Below are 12,931 nucleotides of genomic sequence, written 5' to 3'. Positions count from 1 at the left end.
TGAGTACCTGTTTCTTTATTAACGCTCAACACAGAATAGCTGCATGTGCGAACTCCCTCAAATTGTTTGGAGAAAATATCCTTTCTATTTTATTCAGCTTTGTTCAATTGTATTCTTCATACTACAAACTTATATAAAATAATGCCACGGAATACTAAGCAAATCTTGTCTGCTAAATGAACTAGTGTAGCCCACAGCCATATGGTATAGCCAGATCATTGCCTAACATAAGGACAACTCAGTGTGCTATTCTGTTCTTCTGAAATAGACTACATTTTCTTCATATCATGTTTCTTTAGAGCTGTCTAAAATAAATACTGGATTTATTGTGTTGGTATAGACTATATTACATGGATTTATTAGACTTTTTCAAATGTAGGTGTTCCAAAGGTCTGTATTAGTGGCTTGTAGGCTGTGCCTGGAAGCCAGGAGATGCTAAATGTGTTTATGTTAATTAACTGTCAATTACCATGAGACTGGCTGTTATTGCTGATGTAATTTCATGACTGTCACAGCATTAGTACAGACGTTACAATATGTTACATGCTATTATTCTAAAAAGTCAACATAACGCCATAGCTTTTACAGAAATCTTTGTGAGAAAGGCTGAGTCAGACAAACTGATACAGTACGTCATATGTGGGCTAGTTAATAACCTGTAACAAGACCGAGGCTACATGTATACGCACTAAGAGCTGATATGCCTCTGGCAGAAAGCATTGAAGTGGGCACGCACAGCTTCTACCTTTGTTTGCCCTGTCTAAAGGCAGGATCATAAATCAATACTTATTCTATTTAAAAAAAGATACTATTGAAATGATATAATTGATACTGTTTTTCAACCCTTTTATTTCAAATTGTTTTGTCATTTGAGGAATGGATACAAGATCAATTTCTATTCAATCTCGAGGACAAACACTGATGAAATGTTTTCTTATCGAATGATTGATAATGAACAATAAATATAAAATGATTGTATATGTTGTGTTTTTGTTTGAAAGGTTTCGGGTGAACTTGTGTCAAATCTTTTTTGTTCCCCTTATCTGATTTATTTACCTATTTAAGTCTGTTCTTATAGCCATTAAGTGGTTTCTTATCACTGCATTGTACAGTATATGGCAGAAGTATACGAGAGGTAAATGCTGGGAATAATGAACACTGTCCAAACACACGACAGTGTATAAAAAGGCCAGTCCAATGTACTGTACTCCCAGGTAACTGATCAGACAAGATGAAGTTGGCTGTTGTGCTGTTTGCCTTAGTGACCCTTTCTGAGTGCCTTCTCAAGTAAGTACCATAATTCCTTAAATAAAATGTATAATGTATTTCATTTCTTGCACCTTATATCATCGCAGATTTCTGTAGGGTATTGTGTTGAGAGAAACATGAGGGTAGCTTTTAAAAATGCTGAAACAAAAGTGAAAGGAAATCAGTTTTCTAACTGCAGCATCAGACAATTTTGAGGCTCTGTTCCTCTGAGCCACAGAGATTTCAGTAGTGTTATATTATCTGATGCTAAACTAGAGATGTCCATTCTGTGGCCCAGGATTCCTCTGATAAAGGGGAAGTCAGCCAGGCAAACTCTGGAGGAGAAGGGTCTGTATGAAGAGTACAAGAGGAAGTATCGCTACAACCCCAGAGCCAAGTTTAACAGCAGGGCGGGTGGCGCCATGGTGCCCATGATCTACTATCCAGAGGTGAGTGCACCTAGCTATAGCCCAGACTGTCTCCATTGGTGACTGCTTAGGCTTACTCAAGTGTCTGGCTGAAACATTCATCATATCATCTCATGAATCTCTCTCTGTCGTTCTCTCGACTGTCTCACACAGTCGACATACTACGGAGTCATCGCCATCGGTACCCCCCCTCAGTCATTCAAGGTTCTCTTTGACACGGGATCTGCTGACCTGTGGGTGCCCTCTCTCCATTGCAGCAGCAGCCAGGCCTGCAGTGAGTATGGACACACATTGATGACAGGGATGCTAAGATACACAACCGTGAAACAATGAAATAATAACTAGTTGTGGAACTGTATCTAAACATGATATTTTATTCTTTGATTCTTTGTTGAAAATGTTAATTTAAATCATGTCTACTCCCCTCTCCCTCCCACCCTCACCAGACAACCATGCCAGGTTCAACACTACAGCATCCTCCACATTCCAGCCCAGCTCAGAGACTTTCTCCATCCAATATGTCACTGGTTACATGACAGGGGATGTGGGATATGACACCGTAACAGTGAGAAACAGAAATATCTATTTACTTTCTCCCACATTGGTAATGTAACACTATATGTACTCTCAGTATGACACTCACATTTCTGGACTAAATTAAATATTACCACTACCTTTTTAAAACCAAGTTTAACTTTTATTTCCCAAACACAATTCAACACAATCACAATCGCTTTTTTTTTTACTTTTTATTATTTTAAGCATATTTTAACACTGTCTTAAGACCTAACAAACACTTTGTAGTTTTTTAACACTGACAAGAAAATACTTCAATTTGATGAACTTGCCATTGGCTCAAGCATTGGCTCAACATACTCCATGGCCATTGGCTCAACCTACCCCATGGCAATTGGCTCAACCTACAGCATGGCAAACATTTAGACTATATTAGTCTACACAGCTACACTGCACTTTCATGCTAAGTTTAGGACCTCACATTGAAGCTTATAGAGACTGATGTATAGAGCAATCGTAAAAAAATATCTACTTTGGTTTAGTTACAAGCATCATGAAACCTCTAACACAATCAATTCATTTGACTTGGATGAAAATCTGTTTTTTGGACCTAACTTCTTAAATATTTGGTCATATTAAACATTTTGTGTATGGTTTCCTAGAAACAAGGGTTGCTCAACTTACCCCTTTGGCTCCCTTACAACTTCTCATTCTTTATGGTCCAATGCAGCCATTTTCATCTCAATATCAAATCATTTCTGGGGCAGCAGGGTAGCCTAAGGTAGCCTAGTGGTTAGAGCGTTGGACTAGTAACCAGAAGGTTGCAAGTTCAAACCCCCGAGCTGACAAGGTACAAATCTGTTGTTCTGCCCCTGAACAGGCAGTTATCCCACTCTTCCTAGGCTGTCATTGAAAATAAGAATTTGTTCTTAACTGACTTGCCTTAAGTAAAGGTAAAATAAAAAAAAAACAATTAAGTACCTTACTGTGATTGTTTTCAATTAAAATTGTCAAAAAGAAACAAAAACAGCTTCTTAACAAAGAACAATTTCTCAAGCAAGACTTTTGCTAGGACTTTCTGAGTAGGGAGGGGAAAACTAGCTGTTATTTGGGACTCTTTCTTATTGTCCCATTAACTAATTTAATGCCTGGTGACATCACCAGGCAGGCCAAAACTCCATCCCAACAAAACAGGCAGAAATGTATTTTCAAACAGCTCTTACACTAAAAGGGCATTATCATCATTTTTAACAGGATTATTCCAACCTCAAAGTGTGTATAACACATTAAGAACTCCCCACTCTACAAGGTGTCGAAAGCATTCCACAGGGATGGCAGGGATCCTGGCCCCTGTTGATTTCAATGCTTTCCACAGTTGTGTCAAGTTGGCTCGATGTCTTTTGGGTGGTGGACCATTCCTGATATACACGGAAAACTGTTGAGCGTGAAAAACCCAGCAGCGTTGCAGTTCTTGACACAAACCGGTGTGCCTGGCACCTACTACCATACTCTATTCAAAAGCACTTAAATATTTTGTCTTGCCCATTAACCCTCTGAATTGCACACATACACAATCCATGTCTCAATATTGTCTCAAGGATTAAAAATCCTTATTTAACCTCTTGAAAGCTAGGGGGCACTATTTTTATGTTTGGAAAAATAACGTTCCCAAAGTAAACGGCCTATTTCTCAGGACCAGATGCTAGAATATGCATATAATTGAGATTAGGATAGAAAACACTCTAAAGTTTCCAAAACTGTCAAAATATTGTCTGTGAGTATAACAGAACTGATATTGCAGGCGAAACCCTGAGGAAACCCTGAGGAAACAGGAAGTGGCTTTTATTTAGAAAACTCTATGTTCCAGAGCCTGCCTTTGCTCCATTTAAAGGGATATCAACCAGATTCCTTTTCCCATCACTTCCTCAAGGTGCCAACAGTCTTTAGACATAGTTTCAGGCTTTTATTTTGAAAAATGAGCGAGAAAGATAACATTGCGTCATTGTATGGCTGGGTGCCAGCAGCGTTTTGCTTGGCGCAACCTGAGGATTGATTATAAAAAACGTTGGACATGTTTCTGTGGACATTACGGATACTATTTGGAATTTGTCTGCGTTGTCGTGACCACTCTTTCCTGTGGATTTCTGAACATAACACCAAACAAATTGAGGTATTATGGATATACAAATAATCTTTATAGAACAAAAGGAACATTTATTGTGTAACTGGAAGTCTCGTGAGTGAAAATATCCGAAGATCATCAAAGGTAAACAATTAATTTGATTGCTTTTTTGATCTTCGTGACCAAGCTACTTGATGCTAGGTGTTCATAATGTTTTGTCGAGCGATCGATAAATTTACACAAACGCTTGGATTTCTTTCGCTGTAAAGCATATTTTCAAAATCTGACACGACAGGTGGATTAACAAAAGGCTAAGCTGTGTTTTGTTATATTGCACTTGTGATTTCATGAATATAAATATTTTTAGTCATATTATTTGAATGTGCCGCTATGCAATTCAGCGGTTGTTGATGACAATTATCCCGCTAAAGGGATGGGTAGCGTCAAGAAGTTAACCTGTCTCCTCCCTTCATCTACACTAATTGAAGTGGATTTATCAACGGACATCAATACAATAAGGGATCATAACCTTCACCTGGTCAGTCTATGTCATGGAAAGAGCAGGTGTTCTTAATGTTTGTACACTCAGTGTATATAAAACATAGGGAAATAACATATTTTACTTCACTAGGCCTTTGAAATGTGTCACCACCAGCATTTTGAGAGGATGTGTGTGTGTGACTGTTTTTTCCCCTCAGTTCGGTGACTTGTATGTGACACACCAGATCTTTGGCCTGAGTCTGGTGGAGGATGCTTTCCTGGATAACTTACCATGGGATGGGATTCTGGGCTTGGCCTTCCCCAACCAGCAGTCAATTAATGGAGGTACTCCTGTATTTGACAACATTTGGAAACAAGGAAAGATCCCTCAAGACCTGTTCTCCATCTATCTGACCAGGTGAGATTTCATTGGAGGAATAAGTAGACAGGGTTGGGATGAGGAGACGGGGACGATCTGCTAATGTTTACTAAGTCCTTCTATGTGATGAACATGTAAATTCGTCTTCCCAGCTCTGTAGATGGCAGTATGTTAATCCTGGGAGGAACTGACCCCTCCTACTTCACAGGAAGCATCCAATGGATTCCCATCTCTCAACCTACTGGCTACTGGCAGATTAATGTAGACAGGTAATATTATGGACGGCTAGTGTTTGTGAGTGTATGTGTAACAGAATTGAAGGTGATAATTTTCCCACACAAGACACCAGCCAAGTTCAAACTCATTAAGGATGATAAGTCACTGGTGTTATGCCAACTTTGTTGTTGATGACTCTGCAGAATAGTGATGCTCTGCTGAATGTGCTCTGCTTGTTGCAGTATTACTATCAATGGGAATACTGTGGCGTGTGCAGCGGGCTGCCAAGCTGTAGTAGACTCTGGCACCACTGAGATCCTAGGGCCTACCAGGGACGTCAATAACATCAATGGCTGGGTGGGAGCCTACAGCGAAGAGGTGGGTTTCACTGGATCTCAGTCTTATGAACACAGTTTTGGAATGGATATTTGTTAAGTTTTTCAGATTTCTAATAACTGAGGTGGAAATGATTCATGTTACTAATAGATGTGGCTCTGTAAAATTTTTCAGGATAAAATAAAAAATAAACATTCCTCACTTCTTTACAGGGTCTTGTGAGTTGCAGTAACATAAAGCGCATGCCTGAGATTATCTTTAACATCAATGGATTCGGCTTCACTCTCCCAGCATCAACCTATGTTCTCCCAGTAAGTATCTCTAAAATGTAGTCTAATGTTCCATTTGGGCATGTTTTTGAGTGCAAAATCATACTATTTTAGTGATATTTAAAGAATCATGCCAGTTAAAATAACCACAGATGTGCCAATGCTATTACGGTAATTTAATAATTGTTGCAATGTAAGGAAATCAACAATGTTGAGAAACTTTTCCACCTGGAAGTCATACTCCTGCTCTTCTCCCTCCAGTATGGCTCCAGCTGTACTACTGGTTTTGGCACCTGGGACAATGATCAGTGGATTCTGGGTGAGGTCTTCATGAGGCAGTTCTACACTGTCTTCAACAGAGAACAGAACTGGGTGGGCTTGGCCCAGGCTAGAAGGAGTCCAGAGTCAGACTGACACTGACAACCCTGCTGGTGCCCTGACACCATACCCATCTGCATCTCAGACTGAGAGAGATTCGCCAGCCCAACCATCTTCACTCCACTTATGTTTACATCTGAAGTGAACAATAGACATGGGTAATGGAAAATGAAAAAATCTCCACTACTATGCAATTGTTCCAATTATGTAAATAAAACAAAGTTGACCTGTATCCGATTAATGATTGATTAAGTCTATTATGCTGTTTTTCAAATGTATTGTCTGTTTGACACTTGAAATGGATTTTCATTCAGATTAACCAGATTGTTTATTGTCCCATCCTCCATATAAACTTGAGTGTTCTCCTCTGGTGTCAGACTGTATGTTCAGCTCAATAATTCACAATGCTGCCCACTAGATGGCATAACAACCCCTAGAGACTCAAATAGACACTATATATTTTGCTATTCATTTAATTGAGTCAGGAGGGGGCTTACAGAGAAAGGATGAGTCATCCTCTTTGAATTCAGTCCACACACACACACACACAACCACATGCCAATCATTCATCATCAGCAGCCACTGACTGGCATTAACCACGTCATCTTTGATGGATTCAGGTCATTTTTACATTTCCTCTGCAGATCAAACGGTTCTAATTATAAACATTGCTTGAATATCTACAAGATGGAAATGTATCATCTTTACCACTATATGTGACGATAATACATATTGTACAGTATGTTACAGCAAGGCCATAGACCTCTTGCAGTGAAAAGATCATGCATTCATTAATGTGCAGTAATCTTAGCATCTATCCACTATAAACCCTGTATGATCCAGTCCTTTTTACAGAGAGGGGGATACCAATGTATTGTTGTTCATTCAGAACATCTGCTGCTTTAAATCACCCAGTTTAATCGTACTTGTCACTTCATTACAAAAACCTGGATGGTTTTGCTGCTGGTGAGGGTCAATATAGTAATAGAAGACATCTGGCGTGACTGAATCAGGGATTGCATCCCAATGGCACCCTATTCCCTGGCCAGAGCCCTATGGACCCTGGTCCAAAGTAGTGTACTATATAAGGAATAGGGTGCCATTTGGGACGCACAGGGTTTTTGAACATCCCTCTCCAGTCCTCTTGATTAATCTAGTAGAAGTCTTCATTAACACTTTCTTCTGCAGAGATTGACACTTAATTCATAATGACATTGAGTACAGTAGTTCAGATTGGTGATAAACACAAATGCACACAGAAACACACTGTCCTTCCTTCAGTCTACCTGTTATTGAGTTTCCTGTAAATGACATATGGGACGTGATGGTGTGCACATAGGAAGAATAAAGAGCTTGCATCAAACAGTGCCTGAAGAAAGTAAATGGACAGATGAGTGCAATACACACTGCTTCCCGATCAAGCTGAGTTTCCACCTCAGTGATCTGTGAGCTCTAGCATTTCATCCCCCAGTGACCACAGTGCATGTCATTAGGGTATTATAGAAACAGAAGACAGTGGAGTGGCATGCCATTTGGCTCAGCAAAGCCTGATATTCAGGCTCACATCACAGAGGAACAGAAAACACAAAATCGCAAGGAGGGCTGTTATAAAGCATCAATTCAGATATTGAGATGTTTCAACTTCCTGTTATGTGTGTCTTGAGTGCCCCTTTCCTAGAAAACACAGCATCATCACACTTCTTTTCTTTGATCTTTATAAGGTTGTGAATACAGTTGACAGCTACAGGTACAGTGGATGAACAGGGAGACATTTGAGAGCATAGGAGAGAGATTCTGACAAAAGACTGTCATTACAGATTAATGCATTTGTACTTGACCCATCAATATGCAGTGAGTTGAGACATTGAAGTATTCTTAATATAGTAAGTAACACAGACGTACAGTAGGTAAACACAGAACATCACGAGAAATGACTACAACAAAGACACAATACTTTTACATATAGATACAAATAACAATTACTCAGCTTATTCCCTTTTTGAGTATCATAGGAGACTACGCACATTACTCTTTGCATATTTGAAGTAATTCATTGCTTGGTCCAAAATGATACATTTTCTTCACCTGGAGAAAATTATACGTCTTTAAACAGAAGAGCCAGAGGTCCAATAGCCTCTACCAGAAATGACCATGTCAATCATACAATGCCAGAAAATTGTCAAATTTAAGGGTCTTCAAAGCATAACAAGAGAATAGGTTAAGATAATATTCTCATATAACATTATCTGGCTAGTATGCAAAAACTCACCCATGGTATCTTGCAACATCTTTACATAATTATTAATACTGTAGAGATACATCATATTAAACATCTGATTAATATATAGTATGTGATAGTTGGATAATGTGTAGTACGCATACATATGAAACTATATGACCCTGAGTAGGCTGAATGGATAGCATAAGAAAGTCTTCTCTGAAAATGTTAGTGCCTTAACAAAGGGCCTTTCAGCTTATACTATAGGTTAGAGTACATGGTCACAAGAGGTGGGAGTCTGTCTTCAAAGAGGTCTCTCTAAAACAGCACCGCAGTTAGTGCCTCCATAAGGTACTTCAATTACAATGGCACCTGATTTCAAGTTAAGAGGGACAGAGATACTCAGGTTGAAAAGCTGTCAGTCAAGGTTAGGTAATATCTAATGAAGCACGTTAAGAAACCCCCATAGCCTATAACTGGGTGACTGAGCAGAGCTACATCATAAGGTTCAGCTTCAAAACAAGAGCTCAAACCACCTTGATAAACAGATGGGTAAAATTAACATCTGACTGTTTGTTGACCATTTTTCCCGAGCTCATCTTGCTGGCATAATATCAATGACCTTTGTATTATACCACCTACATCCGTCCTTAATCTTCTAGGTGCAGTTGTGTCTGTTTAGCAATACAAGTAAATGACAGGATGACACAGTATCTGTTGTTCCAGTGCTAGAGTTGTGTTTACATCCAATGCTCAGCTGTGGCAGGGGCGCTAAGTGGGCTAGCATATTAGCTGTACTACTGGCTGCTATTTCTGACCGTGTTTTTGAGACGATCGCCCAGTAGGCATTTGTCCGTTTGGTTAGGGACTTGAACCCATAACCAGAAGTACTCAGTGGATTGTCACAACAACTCCCTTTAGTAGGACTAGGCTTGGTTGCTAACAAATATCCTTTCTGTCCCAGGCACACACTGTCCCACCAGCATTTCCCACCTTATAGTGATTAAGTGACAGAAACTATTCTTAGCCTGGTGATCCAGGCTTCACAGCAGCACAGATGTATTGGAGCAATGTTGTGTCTATTGCATTAAATAGATTTTAATGCTGCTTCTATTGGTTATATGAATTCAGCTACAACTCGTAATGTTTTTGTGCCCCCTATCACTGGAAAGCATTAACAATATTGGTATTTTAAAACATAGAGATTGAAGCATTTGATGAACACAGATTGCTACAGAATAAATTAGTGAGAATGAATCCTCATTTGGTTGAAAGTTCTTGTCTTATAAAAAAGACAAGATAGTGTAATACCACTACGTAAAGCTACTTGCCCTACTGAACTGATGCATATGGGAAGTGGATAGCCTCTTTCTGCTTAATAATCAAGTCACAGTCCTACTGAGGCAGCTGAGTCGCCCATCCTCCCCCCTCCCCCAAATGTTTTGATGTGAAAGATCTTCTAGTTGAAGCGAAACACCCTCTCACACCACAATAGGGGTGTCTGAGCACACAGAGCTCAGAGACTCCACATCTGACTTTCTTCTCTGTCCCTGCTTTCCTCTGTCCTCCTCCTGCCACTCCTCCTCCTCCTCCCCACATGGGCTCAGTCGCCCATTCTGCTCGATCAGGCCCTTTGGGTCCGGGAAGGCCACATGCCTGTTGAAGGGAGGCTTATCGAAGGCCCCCCCTCCTCCTCCACCTCCCTCTGGGCCTGTGTCCTCATGGGTGGGAGAAACACTGACAGTGGAGGAGTGGAGGCTGTCCCCCAGAGCCCTCTTGTCCAGGCCCTGGCTTGAGCAGCAGAAGCAGCGGCAGGGTGTGAGGTAGAGGTAGATGAGCACCATCACCGCACTGGCCAGACAGCCCACCAGCGTGGTGTAAGCAGTCTTCATGCCCTCATGCCCTCCAGCCTGAGTGGTGTTGTGCACCTCCACAGTCACATACAGAGTCTCGTTGAGGGAGTCCCCCACTGCGTAACAGGTGTAGACCCCAGAGTCCTCTAGCGTGAGGGGGCCGATCTGCAGACTGCCGTCGCTGAGGACCCTAGCACTTTGGTTCCCAGAGGCCACCTGCACATTGCCGGGCAAGACCCAGCTCTTCAGCACGTCCCTCTGCCTGGTGTCACAGCCCAGGTTTAAAACCTGCTCTAGATAGGCTTCCTCGCCTATGATGGTCACAGCGCTGCAATTAAGATGGACCTTGTTAAGCTCCAAGGTAAGCACCTTCTCCTTCTGCGTGCCTGGGAGTAGACAGGTGTGGTCGTCACTGAAGTCAGTGGCGGAGCTGAGCTCCTGGAGGTGCCAGCGGGCCAGCATGCTGTACAGCTCACAGCTGCAGGGCAGCGGGTTGTTGTGGAAGTAGAGACCGTTCTTGATCCAGGCAGGCAGGACCTGGAGCTCCTGTATGGGCAGGAGTTTAACCCGGTTGGTGGACACATCCAGTAGTGTGAGCTTCTCAAGCCGGTTCCTCTCCTTAACCAGCTCCAAGGGGAAGCGTTTCACCTGGTTCTGGCTGAGGTAGAGCTTCTGCAGGCTATTGAGGCCCGAGAAGGCGGTGCGGTCGATCTGAGAGATGTGGTTGTTGTAAAGCAGCAGCACCTCCAGGTGCTCCAGGGGCTCGAAAATGAACTCTTCCAGGATTTTCAGGCCGTTTGAGGACAGATCCAGGTAACGCAGCCATGTGACGTACAGAAAAGCCTCAGAGGAGAGAAAGGTGAGGCCATTGTGGCTGAGCAGGAGACTGTGCAGCTTGCTGAGCTTGACCGGGGTCCATTCAGCTTTCAGTTTACTGATTTGGTTGAAGCTAAGGTCCAGCACAGCGGTGTAGCGAGGCAGAGCCATGGGGATTCCGGTCAGGTTCATCTTGGAGCAGCTGACGATGTTGCTAGCGCACAAACAGGTTTTGTGGCAGGTGATAGGTTTGGAGCTGGTCATTGCTCCTGGAGGCAGTAGGAGAGTCAGGACTAGAAGGGCAAAGAGCCCCTTAATAGACACTCCTGCTATGGCACAATGGGAACCAGAGAGTAGCCCATCCACCATGTCAGGTGCAAGCATGGTAGAGGATGTTGGATGTATTTTTTGATAGGGAATCTTTGTTTTCCAAATGCAGCATTTAGGCTGCATATGACATACACCGCCAAACGACCATGTGCTGAAATAAAGTATTGTAATGTTATTCATCACATCTTTTATGGGAGGTCAGCAGCACATTGTTTACACTCACCTTGTCCCCTGGCAAAAATGATGCCAACACCTAGTTATAACATTAACAACCATATGACTTGATCATAACTCACACATGTGGGCTGTCAAGCAGAGTAGATGCACTACAAACAGTATTGTAATTTACCCATACACACGTGGTACACTTACCTGGTGCATTGCACCACAGGACATCTACAATTATTCCCATCATGAGTTGAACTTCATGCATCTCTGTACAAATCCTTCCTTCATCTCCATGCTTGTTTCATTCACTAACACATGTTAAACATTGGACACGCTGCCTACAGCCTACACCTCTCGCCACATCAGTCACAGAAAGCACTGCATAATGTACAATAGTCTATGGCTACATAAAAAAAAGCTGAGTACTTTTTTATCTGCTGATGCCACAATCTGACTCAATAAGATACATATACAAACTTGCATATTTAAGATAATAAATGAAACATTGTTTCATTTTCAAAAACCTATAGAAACCTTCACAACATCCAGAAGAACACTGCGTATACACAAGCTTTATTTTACCTTGTGCTCCCTCTCAAGGCGTAAACTGAAGAAGATCAAAGGCGATATTGAGAAATGTCGCAGGTTGAACAGCAAATGGATCCACGACGTCGACGCAAAATAGTAGCCTATCAATAGGCTATAATTCATATAAACAAAGCGAATTCTGAAGTGCTTCTAGCAGAGTAGACCACAGCCGAATGATGTCCAGCTTTCTATGCCGTAACAAAGAGAGAGACGCAACAGCCTTCTGATTGATTACTGGGAGGGCGCTCACGAGATGCGCTATAACAGACACAGCACCGACCTCGTGCCAAGTCCATTAGTTATCAACCCAGTATCCCAAATGCAACAGTTTTACGGATTATTATCATGGAAGGTAGAAAAAAAAACGATTCAATAGGGAATACAGATTCGGAGAAAGGGGTTTTAAGGGGTAGCCTATTTGTTTTAGTTACTAGGTTATTTTCTTTTCTTCTGTAGGTCTAATAACAGGTGAAAACTTTACACAGGTGTATGTTAATGTGGCCCATTGTATAATTCAGCCTATTTTGGTTTCTTCATTTCGAAAATAGGTCATACAATATGATGTGAAAAAAGGAAAATGCCACCT

General features: G+C 41.6%; 2 protein-coding genes across 2 annotated transcripts; one reads left to right on the top strand and one right to left on the bottom strand.

Moving 5' to 3' along the window:
• Window positions 1-1,203: 1,203 nt before the first annotated feature.
• LOC135541090 (pepsin A-like) lies at window positions 1,204-6,743 on the top strand. Its single transcript, XM_064967213.1, has 9 exons — window positions 1,204-1,287; window positions 1,547-1,697; window positions 1,830-1,950; window positions 2,123-2,241; window positions 5,013-5,212; window positions 5,326-5,442; window positions 5,632-5,767; window positions 5,938-6,036; window positions 6,256-6,743. The coding sequence occupies exons 1-9, from the start codon at window positions 1,232-1,234 to the stop codon at window positions 6,406-6,408; spliced, it is 1,152 nt and encodes a 383-aa protein (XP_064823285.1). The 5' UTR covers window positions 1,204-1,231; the 3' UTR covers window positions 6,409-6,743.
• Window positions 6,744-7,696: 953 nt separating this feature from the next.
• On the bottom strand, window positions 7,697-11,550 carry LOC135541089 (amphoterin-induced protein 1-like). The gene has a single exon (XM_064967212.1). The coding sequence runs from the start codon at window positions 11,521-11,523 to the stop codon at window positions 10,072-10,074; it is 1,452 nt and encodes a 483-aa protein (XP_064823284.1). The 5' UTR covers window positions 11,524-11,550; the 3' UTR covers window positions 7,697-10,071.
• Between the last annotated feature and the right edge of the window lie 1,381 nt (window positions 11,551-12,931).

This window comes from Oncorhynchus masou, chromosome 6 (assembly GCF_036934945.1).
Source record: "Oncorhynchus masou masou isolate Uvic2021 chromosome 6, UVic_Omas_1.1, whole genome shotgun sequence".
NCBI lineage: Eukaryota > Metazoa > Chordata > Actinopteri > Salmoniformes > Salmonidae > Oncorhynchus > Oncorhynchus masou.
Note: the sequence above shows the minus strand (reverse complement) of the source record. Positions and strands in the feature narration are given on the sequence as shown.

Coding starts and splice junctions, on each gene's coding strand:
- LOC135541090 (XM_064967213.1), top strand. CDS start 1,232: ATGAAGTTGGCTGTTGTGCTGTTTGCCTTAGTGACCCTTTCTGAGTGC. Junction 1,698..1,829: donor CCATGATCTACTATCCAGAG/GTGAGTGCACCT, acceptor TGTCTCACACAG/TCGACATACTACGGAGTCAT. Junction 6,037..6,255: donor CATCAACCTATGTTCTCCCA/GTAAGTATCTCT, acceptor TTCTCCCTCCAG/TATGGCTCCAGCTGTACTAC.
- LOC135541089 (XM_064967212.1), bottom strand. CDS start 11,523: ATGACCAGCTCCAAACCTATCACCTGCCACAAAACCTGTTTGTGCGCT.